The 26,699-nt window shown below is 39.5% G+C and overlaps 1 protein-coding gene across 2 annotated transcripts in view; it reads left to right on the top strand.

The window, feature by feature from the left end:
* The window catches only part of MCCC2 (methylcrotonyl-CoA carboxylase subunit 2), a gene marked incomplete at both ends in the record, with an annotated part of 51,390 nt that extends 25,276 nt beyond the window's left edge, over positions 1–26,114 (top strand). Inside the window, 11 exons of one of the 2 annotated variants that reach the window (XM_084233817.1) lie at positions 2,222–2,335; positions 4,551–4,615; positions 8,590–8,689; positions 8,796–8,891; positions 11,191–11,263; positions 15,115–15,191; positions 17,805–17,871; positions 19,405–19,561; positions 20,642–20,756; positions 23,201–23,286; positions 25,997–26,114. In XM_084233817.1, the coding sequence (XP_084089943.1) occupies positions 2,222–2,335; positions 4,551–4,615; positions 8,590–8,689; positions 8,796–8,891; positions 11,191–11,263; positions 15,115–15,191; positions 17,805–17,871; positions 19,405–19,561; positions 20,642–20,756; positions 23,201–23,286; positions 25,997–26,114 (1,068 nt within the window). The remainder of the gene's footprint in view (positions 1–2,221; positions 2,336–4,550; positions 4,616–8,589; positions 8,690–8,795; positions 8,892–11,190; positions 11,264–15,114; positions 15,192–17,804; positions 17,872–19,404; positions 19,562–20,641; positions 20,757–23,200; positions 23,287–25,996) is intronic. The other variant, XM_084233818.1, reaches the window with a different exon arrangement.
* Between the last annotated feature and the right edge of the window lie 585 nt (positions 26,115–26,699).

Here is a 26,699-nt window from a genome sequence, read left to right as displayed (position 1 = left end):
AATTGATGGGCTTTTTCCTCCTCTCTGACATGACACGACAGAATTATTTCATTTCCCTCAGTTTTGACTTACTGCATTTTGACAAAATCATACCTGTTTTTTTAAAAAAATTAATTTTCAGTTGAGGTAATATTTGGATACCCCCATCAGGGTCTCCTCTTTTTTCTCCCTACCCCCTCCTCTACCCACATTCTTGGTCTCTGAATACTCTGACAGTTGTTATATTTTCTTCTTTCCTTTTTTTTTTTGTTCATTAATTGTTTTCTTAGAAATCTGTTATGTCTATTTAGTTTTTTACATCTTATTTTTGAAATTGTCCCCTTTTATTATTATTATTTTTTTTTTATTTTTTAAAGGTTTATTTATTTATACAAGCACTGGGTACAGCCAGAAGCGCGGGAGGGTGAGAGAATTCACCAGAGCCAGAGCGGGGAAACAGAAGTGGCAGACTGAGGAAATACACTGCTGAGGGGAGCAGCAGGGCGTGGCAGGAGAGGTCTGCAGGCCATGTGGGACCCTCACTGGGGGCTGGGGAACGAACTGGCACTAGAGGTTGCAGCGCTCAACTGCTGCGCCACCAGGGGAGGCCCAGAAATTGTCTCCTTTTAGATTCTTAGACCATTGTGACTTTTCCCTAAGTCAAATCCCTTGCCCTTTTTTTTATACTGAAATAATTTGAATGGATTCTGGTGTTCTGTTTCAGAGACCAGGCTGATAAGATGAAATCATATTCTTCTGTCATCATGGAACCTTAAAAAAAACAAAAACAAAAACAGGAGGCTGGAGAGGGATCAGAGGGAGGAAGGGAGGAGCACAGGGGACTGAGGTGATGGTGCACCGGTACATTGGGGAAAGAAACTCTATGGGGGCTATATCTGAGGGGGTGGGGGGAAGCCCATACTGTTTCAAAATGAGCAATGATGTAAAAAAATTACTATAAAAAATGAGCAATGATGTAAAAATAATTAAAATTAAAATAAAATATATAATTAAAAAATAAAATTAAATTTAAAAAAGAAAACAAAAAAACCCCAAAATATATCAAACATTCACAAAGTGTAGTAAATAATAAAACAGAAGCACTCTTTCACTTAGTATTAATATTTCATTTGTTATTTTTTCCTCAGGTTTTTAAAAACTTATTCATGCACCATTTAGCCATTCAAAATATCGTTAATTGCATAATTTGCCTATGTTTTCTACTTCAACACTGTTATAATGAATGTTTCCTTGTGCTCATAGGCAAGAGGTTCTATATCATAGATATCTTCAAGCAAACTTTTGGGTGATTGATAGGCAAAAGCAGTTAAGTGCTAAATACTTCTATGAAATATTGGCAGATAACTGTCGTAGCCATTTTTAATAACATAAGTGAAGTAGTTAGGGAAATGTCCTTTGTAATTATCATTAAATAGAAAAATATTACTATATACTGCCTTTCATTTTTGGATTAATGGTAGTATGACTTTTTGCATTTCAAAAGAGACATTTCTATGACTAAGAAACTGATAAAATATTGGAATTAGTTGCAGAAATTGTTTTCATATACTTAAAAACATGTCATTACATAGTTCTCTTATTTGTCTTTGTGATATTATTTATTCCTATCTCAGGTTAATCAGCCAAACCCATATTTATACTTTGTGTCATACTAATCTCTAAGCAAGAATATAAAAAAAATTTTTTTTTTATTATGGAAAATTTCAAACACAGAAGTAGAAAAATAATTTGCAATTGACTTTTTTCCAGCAAGATTTTTAACTGTGGTGTTTATGTTAGCTTTATTGTTCGTGAGCATATTCAAGGTAACACAAAGTATTAACAGAACTCATTTGGAGAGTTAGTTCAGTTCAGTATCCCTGAGGTAAGTGGCAGTTATTTAGAGAGCTTTTTATTATTGTTAAATTTAAAAGTTATCCCTTTAACATAGTTTTACTAAACCATGGGTATTTTTTTCTCTCCTTTAGTTCTTCAGGCTAGCGGTCTATCTGGCTACTCTTATCTCTGACAGAGATTGTCTTTAAACCTTGTAAAAGTGTGACATAAGCCCTTCAAAATGCTTTGAGAGAAGAAAATAATAAAATGTTTAGAGGCCTCCATTTTAAAAATGATGTCTGGGGACCTGCTAATAGTACCCTTGGTACTGAAACTTTGTGGGGCCCAAAAGTTGTGTTATTCACTGAACTGTACCTAATGGCTGTGTTGTGTGCTTGTGTTCCAGATAGCTGTGGTCATGGGCTCCTGTACAGCAGGAGGTGCTTACGTGCCTGCAATGGCTGATGAAAACATCATTGTGCGCAAACAGGGCACCATTTTCTTGGCAGGGCCCCCATTGGTAAGAGCATAGTCTTGATTGATTGATTGATTGAAATAAAATACATATATACAAAATTTACCTTCCTAACCATTTTTCAGTTGTTCTTAAAGTGTTGTGCCAAAGTATACATGACATAATTTACCATTTTAAGTGTATGGTCTATGTTCAACATATAAATGAGACCATCTGTCATTTGTCTTTTTCCTTCTAACTTAATTTCACTTAGCATTGTCTTTTTTAGGTCATTCCATGTTGTGGCATATGGCAGGAGCTCATCCTTTTTATAACTGAGTAGTATTCCACTGTGTGTGTGTGAATGTGTGTGTATAGCATTTTTCTGATCCACTCCTATACACTTAACCTTGTTCAGTAGTCTACCATTAAAAGACCTTGTGTACGGGTAGATTAAAAAGAAGCAGTAACAGCCTCATTTGTTTGAGAATTCTAAATTTTGATGCTTGTTTACTGAAAGTTGAGACAAGGCTTTGTAGCTTTCACACGTAATGTGGGGTTGAGTTGCTATAGTTTTCAGTAGCTTAAGGTGTTTGAAAAAAATGCATAGTAATAACACAAATTTTTGAAAGGGCTTTTGTTCTCCTCCTGTCTTTTGTTTATTTTCTGAACTTGTTATTTAGTAGAGTGAGTTGCTTTTATGTTCTCTATGACTTTTATCATCTTTGTACTTATCACAGTATGAAACATATTATAGGTGTTGATTGAAATAAACATAGTATATCTGTTGTTTACTCCCTTTCACAACTTAAATATCCAGACACTTCTTGTAATTTGCTATTGTCGGACTGAATGTTATTTTATATTGAACTTTTTTGTAAGATGAGAACCAAGAGTTTAGTACTGGGGGGTGGAATAATTGGAGGTGAAATTTTTAATCACCTCTCCCTGTGGAATAATATTTTATTTAAGACAGAGCTTTTGATTTAGTGAGTAATAAGTCCTTTCTATGCTGTATTTTTAGATTAATATCCATTATTCTTAAAAAAGCATTCCCTATTTGAGGAAAAAGAAACAAATTAGCCAACCCATAGAAGTAGGAGTCAATAAGTAATTCCCAAGTTAGCCATTTGGCATTTAGCACTAAATGATTTTTCATTCTTTTTCCTGTTAGAATTTCACAGACTATAATTAAGTCATCCTTATTTATTAATTGAATTCTTTCTTTTTGATCATACTCTACTGAGTCTTTGATGTAAGTAATCTTGGAGATTCCCCCCTTCCCTATTTTACAGATATTATACCTTTAAGATTTTGTGATTGTAACTAAAATTTGTCGGCATAGGCAAAATAAAGGCCTTCAGTACATTTATTGACTGTTCAAAGATGAATAAATCACAATTCCTACCATAAAGGAATAGAGGTTAAAGGAGATAACAGATACATGCAAATTATTGCAATACAGTCTGGCAGGTGCCCGGCTGGAGGCATAGGTGGGATACTGCTGGATCACAGATGAGCAGGCACTGCTGTGTTGACATGGTGGGTGTATTCATAATGAGAAGGCCAGGGTGGGTCAGGGAAAGTCACATAGAGTAGGTGACCTGAGGTGGGACCTGAAGGATAAGTAGGCGTTCATCAAATGGGTGAGAGGGAGAAGGGGCCCGGCAGTGGAAACAGCACGTGTAATCACAGAGGCTGTCATGTGTGTGGAGGCAGCCTAATATAGGGGAAAGAGAGAGGGTTTTCAGCCATAAATGCCTGCATTCAAACCAGGTTCCTGTACTTGCTCAGGACTGGAGTTCTGAATTTTCTGCGCCCCCCCCCCCAGTTTTATTTATTTATTTATTTAATTTATACAAGCACTGGATACAGTCAGAAGCGTGGGAGGGTGAGAGAATTCACCAGAGCCAGAGCGGGGAGCAGAACAGGCAGAAGGACCGAAGTACACTGCTGAGGGGAGCAGCGGGCATGGCAGGAGAGGTCTGTGCACCATGTGGGACCCTCGCCAGTGGCTGGGGATCGAATCAATGCTGCAGAGGCTGCGGGCAACTTCGCAACCCAGCGCTCAACTGCTGCGCCACCGGGGAGGCCCCCCGATTTTTCTTTTGTGGACTGGAGATAGTGTTCCCTAGCTTGCTGGTCGGTGAGAAGAGAAAATACAGTGTTGTTTAGCCCCATGGAAGAAGGAGTGGGAGGTTAGTCGGGTTAGATGTGTGTGCTCAGTAGGCATTTGTGTGTCTTGAACAAATCTCACCTTCAGCTTTTATCTTCCTTGCAGGTCAAAGCAGCAACTGGAGAAGAAGTGTCAGCTGAGGACCTCGGAGGTGCTGATCTTCATTGCAGGTGAAAGAGAACGGGTTGTTTCCTTCCAGAATTGATTGATTGTTTTTGTTCAAAAGAATTTTAAATTCATTTTTCCAAGCATTAAACTTGACAGATCAAACAGCAGTTTATTTGTTCTCCATCGATTGTTTTAGGCTTCAACCCTTTGTACTATAAAGTTACATTTCCAAGTTAGAAAGTCACCTTTTTTATTATAGCCTAGAAGGCTGGAGAGACTCAGTTTTCTTGTTTATTTAACAGATATCCATCAAAAACCTATTATTTGCCAGTCACAGTTCTGGGTTTTCAGGATAATTAGATAGACATTACCTTTGACTTCAAGGAGCCTACTGTCTAGTTTGGGAGGTAGGCAATAAATAAATAATTACCAAACAGTGTTAGACATGTGAATTTATGATAAGGCCTATAAGGAAAGCCTACAGATGATGGATGGAACCCAATGGTGTGCAAATGTTATAACTTTGTTGAATTAACATTTGTCAGGTGTAGTACAGGCTGCTGATGTGAGTTATGGTTCAATAGATCACAAAAGAAATTGAAATAAAAGAAGTTTGCTCATAGGTCCTGGAGGAAATATATGGCATGCCTCCAGGGGTCACATGGAGAAGTCAAGGCAAAGTGTAGACAGACAGGAGCTGGGTCACATGTCCTTATGAGGACCTACGGGTAAAGTGCTAAGGCAGGAATGGTTAGCCTCAGATGAAAAGAGCAGTGTTTTTGCAAGTCCCACAGGGTTCTTATTAAGGGACACATAAGCCATACAGACACTGGGAGACGGGGGAGGCTGTTGATCACAGATGCGTTGGAGAAGTCAACATCTGCTTGTGACTACAGCTGCTCTCCAGGGCACGTGCTTGTGTGAGTGCTTAGCAGAGCAATTCTTCAGGTCAGACACTAGGCAGAAAAAGACCATCTACCTCACAAAATCTCATAAGGATTTAATGAGATGATACATGTACAACAATATCTGCTTTAAATAAGTACTTATAAATGTTAACTGCCACTATTACGTTTGTTGTTGCCTTGAACATAGCTGGTCATTAAAGATACCTTTGTCAGAGAGCAATTAGGAAACCACTGAAGATTCTAAGCAGGGATGTACTGTTATCAGATACTTCATTTAAAAAGCTCTATGCTATGCTAAACGAAGGATGCTTGGAGTGTTGGCAAGAGACAAAATGGGAGACCAGTTGGGTGACTATGTCAGTATCACAGGTGAGAGATTTGGGTAGTTTAGCTGGTTATGGTGGTGGAATCAGTAGGGAGTGAACAGATTTGAGCTCTATTTTAGAGGTGGAATTGAGAAAGTTGTTGAATTTCACGTAAGGGGGGTGACAAAGATGATGACTTGAAATAATTTCATTTCCTGAGACCAGGAAGAAGGGAGGGGAGGGGAACCCACTTTAGAGATGGGGCAGAGGGGTGGAGTATTTTTTTGACCTGATAAATTAGAGATTTGAGTATTCAGTTAACGATAAGAAACTGGAGCCATATCAGTGCAAGAGATCTTTGTTTGGCAATTACTAGTATAGAGATAGAATTTAAAACTGTGAGCGTAATCAAGCTTACTTCTGGGTGAATGTAGATAGGGAAGAGCCTGGGCATCAATGGCAAGTGGATCTCAGGGCCCGGCAGGTGCTGTAAACCCTTCATTGCTCTCCCAAACCACAAAACAGGGAGACAAGCAGTTATGGCAGCAGTCCAATAGGTGGGAGAAGGAAGGTAGATTAACATCTCTACTCTCCTGTCAGGCACTGTGGTGCCTTTTGAAGAAAGACTCAGTTAAGGGAGTTACCTTTGCCTGTTTTGCATCCAGGTCTTTCTCTGTGAGCACTTATTATGGACAGATTGATTGTTCTAGGTGTTAGGAGTAGCATGGAAGAATTTTAGGTCTGCAGGAACATAATTAGGCAGATAAAAGAAATACATGAATGAACTAAAAACAATTAAAAAGTAAATGTGCTCATCTGTATCCAGTTTACAGCTGGAAGGTAAAGAAGGAACAGGGAAGGAAATGCCTGGAGTGGGGTTGAAGAAGCCAGAAAAAGGCTTACAGAAGAAATTTGAATTTGCACAGAATACCGCAGAATGCATGATAGGATCTAGAGAATGAGGATGCGGATCGAGTAGCCTGACTGGGGTCTAGACAAAGTGGGCCACCATTGTTTGTAGCTTCTTAACCAGAGGAAGGTGATGGTATTATCTGTGGAGACTTTTTTTTTTTTTTTAAATTTTTGACAGTTTAAAGTAAGTAATCTAAAAAAAAAAATAAATTAATTAAAAAAAAAAATAAAGTAAGTAATCTGGTGTCCATAAAAGTTGAAGGCTGTATATCAAGTTAGACATGTAGGTTCTGGAATTAATCTTACATTTGCTTCACTTATTACCTTGGTGTCCAGATAATTTACTTAACCGCTCCAGCCTCGTTTCCCTCTATGTAGAATGAAGACACGAGTAGTTCTTACCTTGGATTGAGCACAGTGTCGGGTGCATACTAAGCATTCTATTACCACTAGCTGTTGTTATTAATAATAACCTATTTAAAATCATGGAGAAATAATTAGGTGGTAATTGCTTCAGGTTTTTTTTTTTTTTTTTTTTTTGAACCATGTCATAAAATTTATTATCACAAATTGCTTTGGGTTCTGTCTGTCTTTAAAAGTACATATTTATACCTCTTTGATTAGTCATCCTTGGGAGTTAGTTTGACACAGACTTACATAATATGGTGGATCATCAAAAGTTTCCTTTTCCTGCTGTTTCGGTAAAATACTGGGCAATTTTTAAAAGAAAGCATTTTATTTTATATATTTATGGATTTGGAAGCAGTTCCTTCTGCTTCTGTTTGCTCACTGAATTACTACAGTGTAGCTCGAAGTCAGTGATTCTAGCTGGTATTATGTGTCAAGCATTAAAGATGGTCAGTTGCAAAATATATTAAATCAAAGAAGCTGAAGAGTCTACCATCTGCTCAGCATTGCAGAACTGTAACAAGGGGTAAATAAGGTTTTGCTCTTATTTAGGAATACCCAGGTCACAGGTGGAGACTGGCTTGAAACCACCATGAGAACCCAATTCTATGGATTGTCTCCCAAGGGGTTGGCCCACTTTGTCTAGACCCCACTCAGGCTATTCTGTCCACATCATCATTCTCTAGATTGAAATGTCCATTCTGCTTTCTACCTGCAATACTCAATAAGTGGCCGGGTAAGAGAGTAATGCTGCATGTCCCTAGTAGAAAAGACATCAAAATTTAAATGACATCAGCACAGTCCTTACTCATAAAATGAATTAAATTCTATTTTTTTCAAGTACATATTCTTACCCAACTTTACAGTTTTTGAATATTTTATTAGAAAGTCATAGTTCATGAGTAAACCATCTAGTCAGAACAGAACTAATAACCAGAGCAAGCCCATGCTTCATGCACACCCAACTTATAATTGGATAGGAACTTCCATGGCACTCATCACAGAACCATTTTGTCAATACTCACTTATATGCATGATCTAAAGGACAGTGTCTTCAAGCCTTTGTGTATGTTACCTATGACAGCTTATTCTTGGGATGTAAGGCGGGGTCTCAGTAGTCACTCAGAAATGGGAGGTCATAGATGATATCTTCATTAGGAGCTGTGTTAGGTACAAACACTTTTTTTGTTATACCAACCTCATCATAAAAGTATGTTGTCTGTGGTTGAATCTTATTGTGTACAATTTTGCTTGAGGTAATTGGGATGAGCATATATAGAAGTCTTCATTGGCAAGGCCCTGTGGTCTCTTAGGTCAAGATTGAGAGATAGAAGATGTGGCATCTTAGGAACCACTGGTGTTAATTTTATGTACCTCCCTTTCTCCAGTTTGTAAAAAAACAAACAATTGCCCTTGTTTTATCAGGGACATTAAAAGGAGTAAATTATATGTTTACTGAAGTGTTTTGCACTTATTTTGTTTTACTTTTGCTTTACTCTGTAGAAAATCTGGGGTAACGGACTACTATGCATTGGATGATAATCATGCCCTTCACTTAACTAGGAAGATTGTGAGGAACCTAAATTACCAGAAGAAGTTGGATGTGAGTAGGATATGATCCTTTATCTTACTGAAAAGCATCTTGACTTACATTGCCTCGAAATCATGTCTTTAAACTGGTTAAAATGATTTTTTCTATATTTCTGCAGGTAACCATTGAGCCTTCTGAAGAACCTTTATTTCCTGCTGATGAATTGTATGGAATAGTTGGTGTGAACCTTAAAAGGACCTTTGATGTCCGAGAGGTATGTAAAGTGGAACCAAGAGCTGTTAATCCAGCTGTCAGTCCCTTTATATCCATCCATCTTCAAAGCTAAAGTCTGTTTAGATGTGTCCTGCCTAGATGTGTCATGTTGTGGATCTCAGTAAAGATGTAAGGGAAAGATATCTTTCCATAGTGCAGGTGTTGTTATAGGGCAACCCCGATATAAAACGGGTTGCCTGGCTGTGGGTCCTCACCCGCGCCCTTACAAGGGACTTATTAATACTCCACTACAGGCACACACAAAAGGTTAATAAAAGGTTTATTTACAAGGGAAAGGGAATTAAGGAAATGTACAACTCAGGGAGAAAATAGGGAAATAAAGTCTTTAATGCGTCCTACCCTATCTGCCGACCTGGAAACCCAAAAAGCACTCTCTGAGCTGGCTGGAAGCTGTGAGCTGGCGGAGAGTCAAAATGGGGGACCCCTCCAAAGCCCACATGTCTGGCTTTATACCAACCTGGCTGCTTAACCCCACCCTCAGGTCCCAGCCACCTTCCCTTTGGTGGTGATGGGATTTGGAATTTCCAGTGTCTTTGGCTTTGGCCTGGGGTGGGGGGTGGAGTCCTCAAAGCCTGTATGGAATTAGCTTTAGGACATCTTTTTCCCCTAACAGTATCCCTGGTGTACAGTAAATTCTGCAAAAATGAATGAATGAATGAATGAATGAATGAATGAATGAATAAAAAGGGAGACCCTTTCATTGCACAATGACAAAACTTGGCTTGTTCTAAATAGTACTCCATATCCCTGTTGACATTAGGAAGGACACATTTGGCAACTTCACAATTTTCAGCTATTTCTTTTCAGCATTCTAATTCTGGGAAATGTGTGAAATATCTATTAGTTGTTGGAAAAAAATACCCTTTAGATCAATACAACAGTAGCAAAGAGTAGATTTTTGATTACAGTTAGAGACTTTACTCTGATTACAGATTGTTAACAGTCTTATGTAGTCTAGATTGGCAATTTTTAGCTCTTGCATGTAGTCTTTCATTTTGTTCAGTATCCATATTGAGCACAATAATTTTTAAATTAGGATATTATCTTAAGATCAGATTCTATGCGAGAAGCTTTAATATTTTAAGTTATTTTCTCCCTTGACTATAAAGTTAATATGTACAGATGTGAAAAATGTAGAAAATACAGGCAAAAATAACGTTGTTTTTAATCTTACCACCTGACAAAGCAGCTACTAATTTGATGTTTTGGTACCTTGTGTATGTATACGTTTTTATGTAGTTATGATAGTACAAACATACACATATTTTCAAATTCTTCTTTTCCTGCTTAAATTATAAGCAGTCCCCTATTCTTTAAATATTTTTCATGCAACACTTACCTTGGCTAGATTCTAATTCCTGTAATAGTGCTTGCAACATGTTAGACTAGGTTTAGCACTTTTGTAAAGTATTGAAAGGTTCCGAGTGGTAAAGAAGAACCAGGCCAAGTTTCTCAAAGGCGGGGAAAATTTATTGTGCCCCCGGGTGGAATTCACGGTGAAGTGATACACGTTGCCAGGGGGAGGCAGGCTTTTATAGGGTGAGGAGAGATCAGGTAGGAAACTGGATTTGTACGGAGGGAAAAAGTTTGTAGGGCCGGAAAAGATATGTAGGGCGGGGAGAGGCTCATTGTCTGATTTTTCTAGGCAGGCTTCCGCATTCCTGCCCCCAAGTGGGCTTCCTGGTGGGCTTTTGCATTCCTGTCCCCTGCATTGACCTTTCAAGTATAATAGTATTGTTTTTTTTTCCCTAAATCTACATGAAAATTGAGGCTTAGAGATTTTAAGTACCAGCCTATGAGTCTACTTTGCGGTGGCAGAGTGGGGAGTCAGTGCTGATTCTTCATCTCAGAATTATTTTCTTAGGTTCCTTCCCTACTAGTTCGTCACATTTTCACAACATTGTCTCATCTTTGCAGAGTGAGAACTGACCCTCAGAGGAGTTAAGTGACTTTTTGATTAAATCCTTGAGCCTTCCCCCATATATTTCAGCAGCCCCGGCAGCTCTTAGTCTAGCCACCAGCCATGAAGTCTCTTCTGCTTCTCTTGTCTGCAACATGATGCTGTTGATTTTATAGTAAAGTATAAAATCAGAGCCCACAATGACTTCAGACCATTGCTTTGCATGTAAAGTGAAATTCTAGTGAGAAGAATTTCTGCATAGGGGAAATTTTGTGGAAACAACAATATCACCATGAGTCTGTTTGCCTTATATATAACCTTAATGCAAAAATTCTTTTGTTGTATGATTTCTCAGGAACATTGTTATTTTTCTTCTTAGGTCATTGCTAGAATTGTGGATGGAAGCAGATTCAATGAATTCAAAGCCTTGTATGGAGACACAATAGTTACAGGTATAAAGATGAAGTATTGAAAATATGACTGATTTCTGTTGCTTTGAAAATAAGTGGTCTCTTAAGGCTTTGATACTCTTGGCATAAGCTTTGTTATTTAGAACAGCACAAATGTGTGAGTCAGTATTCAAAAGGAGCTGTTTTGTAAAGATCATTTGTAGTTGAATGGCCTCATGAATCCAGAGAATTTGAAATGATGATGACTGTTTGCTGTGGTATAGGCCCTTGTCCTTGACTTTGTGGCTTTAGCTATAAAAAGATTCTTAACTGTAGTAGAATTAGCAGAAGTATTTGTAGTTCCTTCTGTTTCTCTAGATAATGCTAATTACTTTGAAAATTTCACACTGTCTCCTTTGTTCTTTAGTCTCCAATGAGACTTAGAAGTTTTCTGTGATGATTCACTTTCCCAGAAGGAAGCAGAGTGAATTAACCCTTCTCACAGCCTCAAGGCAGACCTAATGTCATGCAAATACCAGGCAGAGAATATGGAATACTAAGTCCGAGGAATCAGATTAGGCTGTTTATAAAAGTTAATTCATTCATCTAAAGTGTTAACTTTATAGACCTTTGGAGAAAAGGATTTGAAAGATAGACGCTAGGCTCATGCTAATCTCATAAAATTTGTGAATTTTATTTGGTCTTGCAAAGGCTGGAACATGTAGTTGTTAATATGAATACAACATATCAGAGGAGAAAAAACTAGCTGCAGACATCCAAATTGCCAGTGCACATTGAGACTTAAGGATAAGTCACAACACTTGGTCTTGATTTATGGGTGAGAGAGGGTTCACTCTGCTACTGGAATTTATGTTTTTGTTTGAGGTGTTTAAGTGATTAAGAGCTTTTTGTTTGATATATAGACAGGATTTGTCACCCAGTAGTTGAGCATGTAACCCTCATTGTGTAGCAGCTTAAAACAAGTAAAAGCTTTTTCTGCTTCTTTCTCAAAGATGGATGGGGCTGTCCTCAGTATTTATTTTTATGTATTTGCTCCATATGTTATAGGGCAGGGAGAAGGGTAGTCCAAACCCCGCAAACCTGCCTATTCTATGTAGGGTTCTGCCATCCGCCGCATCAATACAAAATATATGAGACTTTAATGGGAAACAACTTTAATAAAACTAGGAAACAATACAGGAAAGGCAAAGAGTCTAGTTTCTAAATGAAGCACCCAAAGTTACCCGTCCCCTCGTGGGTAAAAGTCCATCCATATGGGAATGGCCCAGAGCAAGGCCCCAAAGCCTGCCACAAGTCTAAAGCATCTTTCAGTGGGGACCCACAGAAAAGGGTCAGAAACAACCGGACAAGCCCGGAAGGAAAAGAGCAAAATCAACATCAAGATAAAAGCTGCCATTTTCACCTCCCCATGGGTCTCACCCACATCTGTGTCACCCAGTCCATGACCAAAAGACAAGCGCAGTTTCTTCATGTGTCTCTAGGCTCCATGCGCCTCCTCCAGGTCTCCTGGCTCCATCCTGCTTCCTTCCTCAGTCTCTTCTGCAGTTTCTTCTCTCCCTGCTCAGCTCCACCCTCCCTTGGGTGTGGCAGGGAACCTGGAACTTCCCCCTTTCCTGGGGACCACCCTGTTACACATACATGCTAAAAGACTTGTGGCATTGTTATAGGGCAGCCCGATATTGAACGGGTTGCCTGGCTGTGGGTCCTCACCTGCGCGCTTAAAAGGGACTTATGAATACTCCACTACAGGCACACACAAAAGGTTAATAAAAGGTTTATTTACAAGGGAAAAGGAAATAAGGAAAATGTACAACTCAGGGAGAAAATAGAGAAATAAAGTCTTTAATGCGTCCTACCCGATCCGACGACCTGGAAACCCAAAGGCACTCTCAGAGCTGGCCGGACACTGCGAGCCGGCGGAGAGCCAAATTGGGGGACCCCTCCAAAGCCCACGTGTCTGTCTTTATACCAACCTGGCTGCTTAACCCCACCCTCAGGTCCCAGCCATCTTTTCTTTGGTGGTGATGGGATTTGGAGTTCCCAGTGTCTTTGGCTTTGGCCTGGGGTGGGGGTGAAGTCCACAAAGCCTGTATAGAATTAGCTTTAGGACATCCTTTTCCCCCTAACAGCATCTTTGTCTCCTAGAATACCAGGGGTAGATCTCCTTTCCTCTGTCTCTTCTTAATTGTCCTGGAATACAAGTTAGGTTGGGGAAAGGGAAGAGGAATGAAAAGAAGAGGGGAAGGAGAGGGTCAGGGGGAATGAAGAGGGCGAGGACATTGGCTGGATTCCCAGTTCCTTGTGGTGGGTTGGGATGCAGATTGCCTTGCTAGACCATTTGGGAGATGCAGCAAAGGTGTGGGCTGGCATTTTAGGTCTGAAAGACCAAGAAAAATCTAGGTGACTGTCAAGTCATTGTTTCACTTTATCACCCTAAATTAGCCGTTTAGAAAATAATAACAAAGTAAGAGAAGGCTAGAGTGAAGAATTTAGTGTTCTGGCTAATTGTAGGTTGACATTCTCTCTTATCCATTTTTTTTAAAACAACTTTTGATCACTTGCTGCCTGTCAGTCACCACATAGGCTATGCCTGTCCAGCTTGTCCTTGAAGACAGGACCTTGTTGCAGGAAAGTGGGAAGCAGTTTTCTTTGACCCACTTTAATAAGCAAAGTTTATTGACTCTTGGGTTCCAAAGATGCTATTGTCATAAGTAAGTTTGTTAAAAATCACTCTGGGAAGGTCTCTAGGGAATTTCTTCAGGCATCCAAAGTAATTAGCCTCCTGAAGTCACCTGGAGTGTCTGCTTCGCCAAAGAACAAACAGCCCATTGCCCCTTTTTCTTATTTCACCTGTGTGTCTGTGTGTATGGGGAGTGCTGAGTGTGGTGATGGAAGTGGTGAGATATAATGAAACTTAGGGAAAGGAGAAAAAAAAAAATGAAGACCGAGAGAATGAAAATGGAGTGATTAATTCTTCCTTGAGACCCAACTGGTTTCTTTCTTGGTTACTACTAGGCTTGATTTTGTTCCTGCTTTTATTAAAAATTGGCCTGTGTTGGGCCTCCCCTGGTGGTGCAGTGGTTGAGGCTGCCCTTAGCCTCTGCAGTGCCGGTTTGTTCCCTGGCACCTCCGAGGGTCCCACCAAAAAAAAAAAAAAAAAAAAATTGGTCTGTGTTGAGTTCATCCCCTATAATTTCAAGGACCTGTCATTACCATAGGCATTTTTAGGCAAGTTAGTCACCTGCAACTGGCCTCAGCTCTGATTGTTGACCATTACAGGGCTCTGCATCTGTGATCTCTTAGACTTCAGGATCTCCTTGGTCTGGTGTACGGTGGGCACACAGATATATGTTAAAATGAATGAATACACTAAGTCATTTAACCAAACCAACTAGCTGGACAATTTCACATATAACACAACTCTTTCAAAGACTCAGACTGTGACATGAGTGGTTCTCTACCATAGACAAAATCTCCACATTTTATTTTTTTTATTTTTATTATTAATTAATTTATTTATTTTTAAAGGTTTATTTATTTATGCATGCAAGAACTGGGATACAGTCCAGAAGTGGTGAGGGGTGAGAGGATTAACCAGAGACAGAGTGGGGAACAGAATAGGCGGATTGACTGAAATACACTGCTGAGGGGAGCAGTGGGTGAGTCAGGAGAGGTCTGCTGCACCATGTGGGTATCTCCCTGGCCAGGGATCGAACTTGTGCTGCAGTGGCGGCAGACAGCTTCACAGGTTGTGTCTTAATCCCTTGCGCCACCAGGGAGGCCTCTCTCCACATTTTAAACTTTGATTTGAATTTAAAGAATGTTTAAGTGTCTCTGTTTTGTGAATCAAATCTTCTGAAATAATTAAATCTTTTTTAAAATTTTCCTTTAAGGATTTGCTAGAATATTTGGATATCCAGTAGGTATCATTGGAAATAATGGAGTTCTCTTTTCTGAATCTTCAAAGAAGGTAAGTGCTATTAAAAATGTTTCAAAAATTTCTGTTTCAATTTAAAACATAGCTAACTTTAAAGCTCAGGTAATGAATAAAAATTTATTACATAAAAGTTTTAAGATATTTAACCAGATGCCTTAGTAACCAAAACGCTGTGTGCACATGTGAGCATGTGTGCATGTGAGCATGTGTGTTTGTGCTTGTTAGTGTTTCAAACAGTTTTTATTGAGGTTTGCGTTAATATGATGAACTATCTGGAGCACTATTAAAAATTAGGTGTTTTTTTAAGGAAAGTTGTTATAAGATAATTGAATTATAACTGCTGTGTATGACATGTACATATTCAAACACTGTAGGAACTCTTCCCTTGAAAGTGTTTTATTCTCTAGTGCTCCATGCATTTGAGGGATTCAGACATAGGAATTCAGGTGACTCTGAGAGGTGATTTGTTTTTTCTCATATATATATATATATATATATTTATAGTTTTCATTTGATTCTATTTTCCTTTTTGAAACAGGGAAGATAGTGAGTTTCAAATTACTGAAAGTCTGGTTTTATTTATTTATTTGTTTGTTTTAAGATTTATTTTTATTTATTTATACAAGCACTGGGTACAGTCAGAAGTGCGGGAGGATGAGAGAATTCACCAGAGCCAGGGAGGGGAGCAGAGCAGGCAGAAGGACCGAAGTACACTGCTGAGGGGAGCAGCGGGCGGCAGGAGAGGTCTGCGCGCCATGTGGGACCCTCCTCCGGTGGCCGGGGAGCAGCCGGGGATTGAACCGGCGCTGCAGAGGCTGCGGGCAGCTTCGCAACCCAGCGCTCAACCGCCGCGCCACCGGGGAGGCCCCGAAAGTCTGGTTTTAAAAGCAAATTCTTAAATATCTTTTTGGCTTAGTACTCAGTATTATACATCATCTCAGATTTACCTAAACTTGGATAAATGTAGTTCATTTACTTACTTGATAATGTTTTCTTAAGAAAAAGCATTTTCTTAAGAACCACTTTTCCTCTTGAAATGATAGAGTAAATAAGATAAAGGGTCTCTTATTAATATAGGTAATAGGAAATTAGCTCTTTCGTACCCTAATGGAAGAAGAACTCATCTTTGGTGGAATGTTTTTACCAATTAAGTCAGTTTCTATATTTTGATATTCAGAATAGCAGTAAGTGAAAAAGCAGTAAGTAAAAAAGAAAAAAGAAGAAAAATCACCCACATTCTTACCAGAAATAACTGTTAGTAATGTTTTATTTTGGTTGTGGTTGTTATGGTTCCTTAGCTTTTCTATTTTTTTAAACAAAATTGATGATGCCATATACGTAGAGGTTTTGCTTGTTTTCCTTTAATAGTATATGTAGTGAATGTTTCTTAAAATGCGAAGTATTCCTGAAATACTGACTTAATGAATATATAATATTTCAACAGAGCAAATGTCAGACTGAGGCCAAACGCCATCTTGTTGCATTTGTTGGTTGGCACAATTAAGCCCAGGAGGAGTTATGTTGGCTTCAGCCTGACAGTTAATTTGTTGAAGTAAGCCCCAAAGGACTATGTGATTTCCTCATTCTTGTATTTGAGGACGAGCAATCACTGCGATTTTGTATTTGCCAAGGCATTTCCGGAAGTTAAAGGGATCTGCAAATAGAGAGTAAAATATAAAAGGAGGTAGTTTATAAGACATCATAATCTCTAAAAGATCAGATAAGGAATAGTTATATTTTTATGTCATTAAGTAATTTCCTAAGATCAAGGTTAGAAGGTGTCTAGCACTCATCCAAACTCCTTTCTATTTGGATGTGTTGTGAGAAGGATTTATTTTATTATCACCTTGGTGTAAGAAAGAATATCAGATCATCATCAAAATGTAAATGTCCAAGAAGTGTTTAGATTCTTTTTTTAAGAGGAGAATTACAGAATTCTCTTCCAGTGAGGTTTAGGAAATCTCTTTAACGAGCAGTTCTGTTTTCTATTACTTAAGATTTGCTTGCTATTTGAATGTTAGTGATTGACTTCATCACTGACCCAGCAGTTGGCCTGCAACGTGGGCCAGTGACCACACAGGAGACAGTGCAAAAGCACTGTACAGAAGAGCCAGAGGTCCTCTTGATACAGTCAGCACTCAAGTCCTGCTGTTACTGTTACTATGAGTCAGACTAGCCAAGCAAAGAGCACTCTGTGTTGTCTTTGACTCTGGTGTGGGGTTGTAGGATGCATGACCATTGCAGATTTGTTCACTCTTCTTCTTTTTTTTTTTTTTTTAATAGAGGCATGTTTTCTTTGTTTGTTTGTTTGTTTGTTTTTTGTTTATACATGCACTGGATACAGTCATGTATAAACATGCACTGGATACAGTCAGAAGCGCAGGAGGGTGAGAGAATTCACCAGAGCCAGAGCAGGGAGCAGAACAGGCAGAAGGACCGAAGTACGCTGCTGAGGGGAGCAGCGGGCGGCAGGAGAGGTCTGCGCGGCATGCGGGACCCTCCTCCGGTGGCCGGGAAGCAGCTGGGGATCGAACCGGCGCTGCAGAGGCCACGGGCAGCTTCGCAACCCAGCGCTCAACCGCTGCGCCACTGGGGAGGCCCTGTTCACTCTTCTTTAGAAAGATTTTTTATCTTATTTGCTTTTAGGGGGCTCACTTCGTCCAGTTATGCTGCCAGAGGAATATTCCTCTGCTCTTCCTTCAAAACATTACCGGTAAGGAAATAGCTTGATTGCTTTGGTTGCATTTATTCCAGAACTACACTATCCAATATGACTCATACATTGGACAGTGCAGATATAGAACCCTTCCATGCTGGCAGAAAAGTTGTATAGGATGTGTTCTTTCTATCTTTAAAGGTTGTTTTTTTTTTTTAAAGATTTTATTTATTTATACAAGAGCTGGGGTACAGGCCAGAGGCGCGGGAGGGTGAGAGGACTCACCAGAGACAGGGCAGGGAACAGAACAGGCAGACTAGTGAAATACACTGCTGAGGGGAGCAGTGACCGAGACAGGAGAGGTCTGCTGCGCCATGTGGGTATCTCTCTAGCTGGCCGGGATCAAACCCGCGCTGCAGAGGCTGCAGACAGCTTCACAGTGCTGCTCTCAACCCACTGCACCACTGGAGAGGCCCTTTCTTTAAAGGTTAATGCTTTATGACTCTTAAATATTTGGTGGAGTTTATCCATATGTTCTGTACGAAGTAATTTCTGAGTTACATGCATCACAAACATTCAGATGGCCCCCTTTGCTCCTTCCCGTGCATGCCTATACAACCAGACGGCAGCACTTCCTGTGACCAGTGACCAGTCACATCCTCTGGTCACTGTTCCAGGGTATTGTCTGATGAGTGTCTCCTTCCCAGTACTTTGCTCCCCTTAAAAGACATCTCTTTGGATTTCATGTTCTATAGATAATCTTCAAATGGCAGATGAAATGATTTTGAAAGTCTCTTTTGGTTCTGGAGTTCTTTTTTTCTAGAAATCTTCATCTGGTGGTACCCCTAACTTTGAGATATTTGGTTAAATGCATTTAGAGAGGAGTTATGTCCAGATTGTGACCTGAGAGGATCCTATGTGTAAACCTTGTAAAAGAGCAGATAAGAAGGATTCTGAAGCTTCACTAGGCTTTCTAATAATGATTCATGATTTTTTAGCTGCCAGTAAGTTAAACCTTGTACTTGGGAGATTCCTACATTTTGGTTTTGTTTATCTGTCTTGACTGGGTTTGGGGGCAGAAGAGTAGAGATTGAATTTGGTTTGCAACATTGCATTTGGGGAGCATGCCCAGTATTCACTTGAAGATATATAGTGGGTAGGTGAGTAAATTTTGAGCACAGAAGATAAAATGTGTGTTAGCTAGAGGTGAATAGGTAGGTATCATCAGAATATGGATAGGGCATAGAAAATCATGGAGATCGATAAGAACACTGAGAGAAGAGGGCTCAAGGATAATCTTTGGGTTATTCTGTTTCTTCCACAGAGATGAGAGTAAAGGAATTAAGGAAGTATGATCATATTGTTCTGTTTTGTTTTGTTTATGGGAGGAAGGGGAAGGATTGAAGAAAATCAGGCAGCATGGCCTTGGTGTTCTTTCTGAATACAAAATCACTTACAGGGAATAGAGAAGTGAGGGTGGGGTGAGGGGCAGTGAGGATTTGAAGAGTGGTCCTTCTAATACCTTGTTGGAACTGACTTCTGCACATGAATCCCATCACCCATAGACACTGTTCTTGTTCTTTCTCTCAGGATTTATGGTTGGTAGAGAGTATGAAGCTGAAGGAATTGCCAAGGATGGAGCCAAGATGGTGGCTGCAGTAGCCTGTGCCAACGTGCCCAAGATAACTGTCATCATTGGGGGGTCCTATGGGGCAGGCAACTATGGGATGTGTGGTAGAGCCTATAGGTACGTGGTTGTCATGATTTTCTCTGAGAGAATCATATGTCAAGTATAATTATAGTCATCAGTTTATTTCAGATTTACTTGAATATAGAATGGTATTCACAAATCTTTTTTTTTCCAACAAGAACCGGGGTATAGGCCACATGTGCGGGAGGGTGAGAGGATTCACCAGAGACACAGCAGGGAACAGAACAGGCAGACTGAGTGAAATACACTGCTGAGGGGAGCAGTGGGCGAGACAGGAGAGGTCTGCCGCACCATATGGGTATCTCCCAGGCCGCCCAGGATCGAACCGGCACTGCAGAAGCTGTGGACAGCTTCACAGTGCTGTGCTCAACAGCCTGTGCCACCAGGGAGGCCCGGTATTCACAAATCTTGATCAATTATACCATAATTTGTATTATTAGGAGTGGTGAAGTTAAATTTAATGCTAAAGGGAAGAAATTCCAGTGAGAATCAGAAATATTTTGAGATAGCTGATAATGAAAATACTACCAATCCTAGCATGTACAATGTGGCTAGTCTTGCTTTGAGAGAAGCGTATAAACTTAAATAGAATAGAATAGAAGTTAAGTCTGAAAATCAGCCAGCCAAGCAACCAGCTCAAGAAGTTCAAAGAAGGCAGCATATTAGACACAAGAAAAATAGAATGCAGGATGTAGTGAAGAGCAAAGAAAGTAAAGAAGAATCACTGAAGCCCAGAGTTGAGTGAAAATGAAACCAAACTTGATAATCCTTTGGTAAAACTAAAGAGAGAAGGCATATGTAACCAATGTCAGAAATGGAAGCGAGGACATGAGGGTATTATGAATACTTTTATACCCCGCAAATTAGATGAGATGGAAAAATACAATTTACCAACATAGATGCCAGACTTACCTGGAGAACTTAAAAACCCTACCACATGTCAGTCCCACGACTGGAAATTTGTCTGGGATGGGTTCCAAGCTTTGGTATTTTTTGGTAATCCCCAGATGATTATAATATGCAGCTACAATCAAAACCACTAATTTAAAAGATAAACATGAGCCTCTGGGAATATCTATATTGCACAGTGAACTAATTTAATCATTCTTCCCCCAGCCCAAGATTTCTCTACATGTGGCCAAATGCTCGGATCTCCGTGATGGGAGGAGAGCAGGCAGCCAATGTGCTGTCGACAGTAGCAAGGGACCAAAGAGCAAGGGAAGGGAAACAGGTAAATTCCCTCTCCTCCCCGTCTCTGGATTTGGCTTGCACCAAGGAACCTCCTGGAGGCAGGAAACAGAGCACCAAGTATCCCTCATGTTCCAGGCTTGGGACTGGTGTTAGGAGGGGGTTCAACACGTAGGGTCTGCCTCTATTTAGAGGATGCTAACTTGGAAGCCGTTTCAGCTATTTAGACTTGCACATTCTCTCTCTCTTTTTTAGAGCCACTTCCTTTAAGGTGTCTTCTTTGTGGTAATTTACAATTTTCAAGAAAATACTTCGGAAACTCAGCCTATGAGTGCCAGTGGCATACAGATGTTTGATTCTTAGTCATGTACAGTTAGTGAGATTTAAATAAATCTGATTTACTTATTTGATTTCAGAACAAAGCACCCAATTGTTTTTTCAGATTTACTTTTAAATGGTTAAGGATACCTTGAGTGGGAGGGCTCAGTCATCTGACAAGAAGTGGCGTTATTATACTGTGAAAGAGTAAAGGACGAAAAACAGGGCACTGGAAGCTGATGAAAGGCAAATCAGCAAGTGGTTGCTTTTAACATGGATTCTTTTGTTTGTGTCTCCATTGGAGTCTTCTGAAATTTTGCACTGATTTTTGTTAATTATAACTTAAGTATAATATTTTGTGTAAGCACCAAGCATTAAAATGATTGAGGCATCTTCCTGAAATTGATGAAGAACACTTTCATCATAACAGAGTATAAAATGCAGGGTGCCCTGCCTTCTCAGATTCTCAGTCCTGCCATTCAGGGATCAACTGGTCAACGTCCTCATTTGTGGAGTGGGGATAATATAAAACCAGAGATTGTCCCTGGCCCTGAATGCATCCACCCACGCCTCACATCTCTGTTCATCTTTTCTAAGCAGAGGAATTCTGCAGACTTAACGTTTCAGATTCGTGTTAGCACTAACATCAAAGCAAACACTAAGCTTTACTTACTGTGTGTGTGGAGAGGGAGTGAGTGACATTCTACCAAGTATCCACCAGATGGTCTACCTAAACTAGCCCAGCATGGTGATCTCTTATTGAATAGTTGTTCTCTGATTAACTTGATATGCAGATATATAATTCATCTATTTTTATATATGGAAGAAAAGTATAAGCTTTTAATGATTTTCCCTTCGAGTTCTTGATTTATAAATGATATAAACCACTAAAGTACATGAAAGAAGATTGGATTTGTTTGAAATTCATTGGGTTTTTTTTTTTTTTTTTTTTTTTTTTTTTTTTTTTTTGGTGTAAAATATACTCAATGGAAAATGCTTTTTGGGCGTTCAAAATTAGTGTGCATGAAGATTTTTACATTTGAATTATCACCTATTTCTGGCAAATCTGATGAACAAACTATTAAAGTTTTTAACTAATGAAAATATCTTTCCACTATATGGGAATTTTCAAAAGAGGTTGTTCAAGGTGTGATTGATGTTTTACCCCTCTTAGGTACAATTTCTTTTCAATATTGGCTGTTTTGAACAAAAATCCCCTAATTTCTCCACCTTTTTAAACAGAAGCTGCTAAATCCAATGTGCCCCTTTTGTTATGTAGTAGAATTCACCCCTACAGTTGTATTCTGCTGGAATACAATGATAGGTGATGTTCTTAGCTTTGACCTTACATCAAATGGCCTCTGGATGTTGTCTCTGATAAGGGAAATGGGATGGTGCATTCACTTGATACTGATGTTTCAGTTGAGATCATGTGTGTTAACATATTGCTTGTAATCTGGGTGAATGTGGGTTGTAGCATTATAAACCATGAATTCTGTTGCCATGCTTTTCTTTTTTTTTTTTTTTTAAGATTTCTTTTTTTTTTTTTTTTTTTTTAAGATTTATTTATTTATTTATACAAGCACTGGGTACAGTCAGAAGCACGGAAGGGTGAAAGAATTCACCAGAGGCAGAGCAGGGAGCAGAACAGGCAGAAGAGCCAAAGTACAATGCTGAGGGGAGCAGTGGGCAGCAAGAGAGGTCTGCGCCCCATGTGGACCCTCACCCGGCCGCCGGGGATCACACCGGCGCTGCAGAGGCTGAGGGCAGCTTCACAACCCAGCGCTCAACTGCTGCGCCACCGGGGAGGCCCTCAAGATTTATTTCTTTATGCATACAAGAGCTGGGGTGCTAGCCAGAGATGCAGGGAGAGGGGGGAATGGTGAGAGGATTCACCAGAGACAGAGTGGGGAGTAGAACAGACAGATCTACTGAAATACACTGCTGAGGGGAGCAGTGGGCGGGACAGAAGAGGTCTGCTGCACCATGTGGGTCAGCTCCCTGGCTGGGGATTGAACTCATGCTGCGGTGGTGTGGACAGCTTCATAGTGCTGTGTCTCAACCCCTTGTGCCACCAGGGAGGCCCCTGTTGCCACGTTTTTCTTGATCTTCTCTTGAGTGGCTCTGTTGTTCCATGGAACTGATTTACTCAGGATCCTTTTCTTTCAGTTCTCCAGTGCTGAAGAAGCTGCTTTAAAGGAACCCATCATCAAGAGATTTGAAGAGGAAGGAAACCCTTACTATTCCAGTGCAAGGTGGGAGCCAGAACTCCCTGATGGCTGCATCTGGGCAGACAAGGCAGCAGCTCTAGGGAGATCTAAGCAGTGGGAATGGCCCAGCCTGTGGCAACTAATAAGCAATGTTTGGGCATACTTGATTTTGTACTGTGTCTGTAATGGGAATGCCTGCTGCTGAAATGCCCTTCTCCCAGGCTGGACTGGGGATCTACCCCACTGGTCTGATTCTGCCACCCACTCCCCTTCTTCTCTTATCCCACCTCTATCTGAAGACTGGGGCTGCAGGGACCCTGCAGCTGGAGGTTGAACCCCAGTGGGGCTGGGAAGTTAGGAGTTAAAATCCTGGCTATGTCTCTTTTAGGAATTAGTTCTAAGTTTTGCTTAAACACATAGATTCTGGTGATAGCCCTCTCTGATATTTTGTTTTTATCTCACTCTAAGCATGAGAGGGGTTGAACACTTACTGGCACTTGCTAACAAGTATATTCGTGTGTTCAGAAGGTGATCAGTCACAGCCAAGGCCCATGTGTCAACGCCAAGTAATTACCTCACACACCATCACAAATCTTGATTCTGTTTGCTTCTTATGCCATTTAATGAGGTAATAAATTCTCCAGACCTGTCCCAGCTGGAGACTTGTTGGCATGTGCTTTCAGACCATTGTTTTCTACCAACAACTTTAATGTTGTGCATTCTGAAGAGTAATCTAAGCTTCATGTCTTCCTTTTATCCCTTGGGCAGAGAGAAAAAAGAAAATAACTATTTGTGTCTTTTAAAATTAAGTTATGCAGTGATTTATGCCATTGACTGGTGATGGCAAACTGGAGAAAATCAGAAGTTAGAATCCATTTCCATCACTTGAACGGTTTTTGTGGCAGGCGCTGCTCTTAGTACTGGGGGCATAAAGACTTGAATATACTTATTTTCAAGAGCATAATTAGTTTCAGAATTTAAATGATACCCTCAGGATTTTTTAAATGCCTGTTTCTCTTTTTGTTAAATATGCATTTTTCCAAACAAATATACTAGGTATATTTTACTGTGGTAGGTCATTGATTACTTAATTAAGAAAAAGCATTTTAAAGATTTTGATTTGAGATACATGTTCTTTAACCATCACTGAGACATATTGTAGCTAGCAGACACAAAAAGGAAATACAAAACCATATGAAAAGTAAGAGAAAGTGTATATTGTGACTCAACTACAGTTTTTTTTTTTTAATATATAAGATTTTGATTGAAATTCATCAGGACAGTTGAAATATTAAACTTTGAAAAATAGCATATTTTGAGTGAGCCATTAGTTTGTTTTTCAACCCTAGTTGAGATAAGTCATATACTGAGAAAGACTGAAATCCTTTGCTATTTTTATAGTTAAATTATTATTATTTAAATAGATTATTCGCAATGCAGGAGTGCAAATGACTCAGATAGACTTATCTCTGGAAATAAAAGTTGAAAAACAGTATGGTTTTTCTGTTAATCTATAAAATTCTAACCCTTCTGTTAAAACAGACGGTGACTTGGAGACAGCAACTTTCTTTCAAAGATTAAAGAATTTTCAAGCCAGTTTATGACACCTCCCTTGGATTTAGCAAATCTCAGCTTACAGTTGAATTCTGTGGTCTATTTAGACTTCAACCTGGCTGGATCTGTCTTTTCCTAGATTTGGGTCATCATCTGTTACTATAATTTCCCATGTCTTTCCGTGGGCAGCGCACCAGTTTTCTATGCTTAGTTCTTTTTATAATCAGACTTTTATCAGGCATTTGATCAGGGCCTTGCACCTGGAGCCACCTTTGATCTGATGGTGAGTGAAGCGGCCCCAGCATCATCTTGCCTGTGGTGTTCCTCAGCTGATGGTTTCTGGATGGAGTCTGATCAATTGACCGGGTTACAAACGACCAGAGTGGCCTTTTATTATTAGCTGCTGATAGTTCAGGGCCCACCTATGAATGTTTTATGAGCAAGGATTTGATTCATGGCCTGTTGATGAAAGCATGTTTTAATAATTGATGCTGTGTCTAGATCCTGAAGGCAGTTTGTTTAAAGAAAGTAAAATTGCCACGTATTAACAACCTTTAAGAAGCGCTATTTCTCATTCATTTTGCTTTAAAATGTTGATGTTGTTAATGCAAACTAAAATTTTACTTAAAAATTTCTTCTGAAAGCAGATTAAAGCTATTAGTTGTATTTCCTATTGCAGCAAATGTTAATTACATATGAATATATTTTATTAATAAAATGGAGACTAGTCATTATTTGTCAGCTTAAGAATTTGGGGAGAATATCCTTTTTTATAGGGACTTTGGTTTGAGGCTGTTACTTGGATTTATGTGGTTGTCCATATTTTAACTGGAATACTTCAACTTGATTTGTATGTTTGTGTGGGCAGAAGAAAACAGGGAAGTTTTTCTTGAAATAAGTAAAAGTTTTAAAATCCGGGGTTTTTTGATGTTTGTTATAATAAGCAATTTCTGAAGCCATAGCTTCTTCATACAACGTTCTGTGGGGATCTGGGATTAAAGTCATGACAATTTTCCTTCACTTTTTGTTAAATGTGAACATGGTCTCTGTTGTGAGATTATAGGACGCAGATTCTCATAGGTAGATCCATGTATTGCCTGAGGAAAAACTTCTTGGGGATTTCTGGCCATGGACTGTATAATGGCCTACAAATGATAGTTTGGTGGTAGAGTGCTAATAACTCCTTTTGTTCTTTTCTCAGGCTGTGGGATGATGGGATTATTGATCCAGCAGAAACCAGAATGGTCCTGGGTCTCAGTCTTAGTGCTGCCCTCAATGCACCAATCCAGAAGACCAACTTTGGCATCTTGAGGATGTAACTGGAATAGCAAGCGTCTTTCACTGGCCATGTGCCCAAAATTAATACATGAGTAGCCTTAAGATTTTAGACTTTTTCAACATGTAGTTGTTACAGTAAAATTGTTTCCTCAACACGATACATTGTACTTTCCTGATGGAAAAAAAAAATCAGTGAAGATATTTATTTGGTAAACCTCAATTCTTTGGAGATTTTCTCAGAAAATTATTTTTTGTGTGGCTCAGCTTTACTACCTTGTAAATTCCAGGTATTACTGAGGTTATGAAAATATAAAATTGTATTTCTATTGAAATGATTGCTTTGCTGATTCTACACAATGATATTTCAACACGGTAATTTTTTAAAGTATTATTTTTCCCTGAAGCCACTATCATGTTCTCTCCTGTAATAGTCAGGTGTTTCATTGTCTGCATGATGGTTCTATGTCCTACCCATTCTCTGCTCACCCAAACCCTTGACAACAGCCCTCTCCAAGGTTACCACTGACCTCCATGTTGCTGTGGGTTTCTTTGCTGAGTTTATCTGACTTAACTCTGCAGCATTCTAATCACTCCAACATTTCTTCCTAGAAATGCTGTGCTTCGTG

Source organism: Talpa europaea (genome assembly GCF_964194135.1).
Source record: "Talpa europaea genome assembly, chromosome: 5".
In the NCBI taxonomy this organism is placed as follows: domain Eukaryota; kingdom Metazoa; phylum Chordata; class Mammalia; order Eulipotyphla; family Talpidae; genus Talpa; species Talpa europaea.
This window is presented reverse-complemented; position numbering and strand designations above follow the sequence as displayed.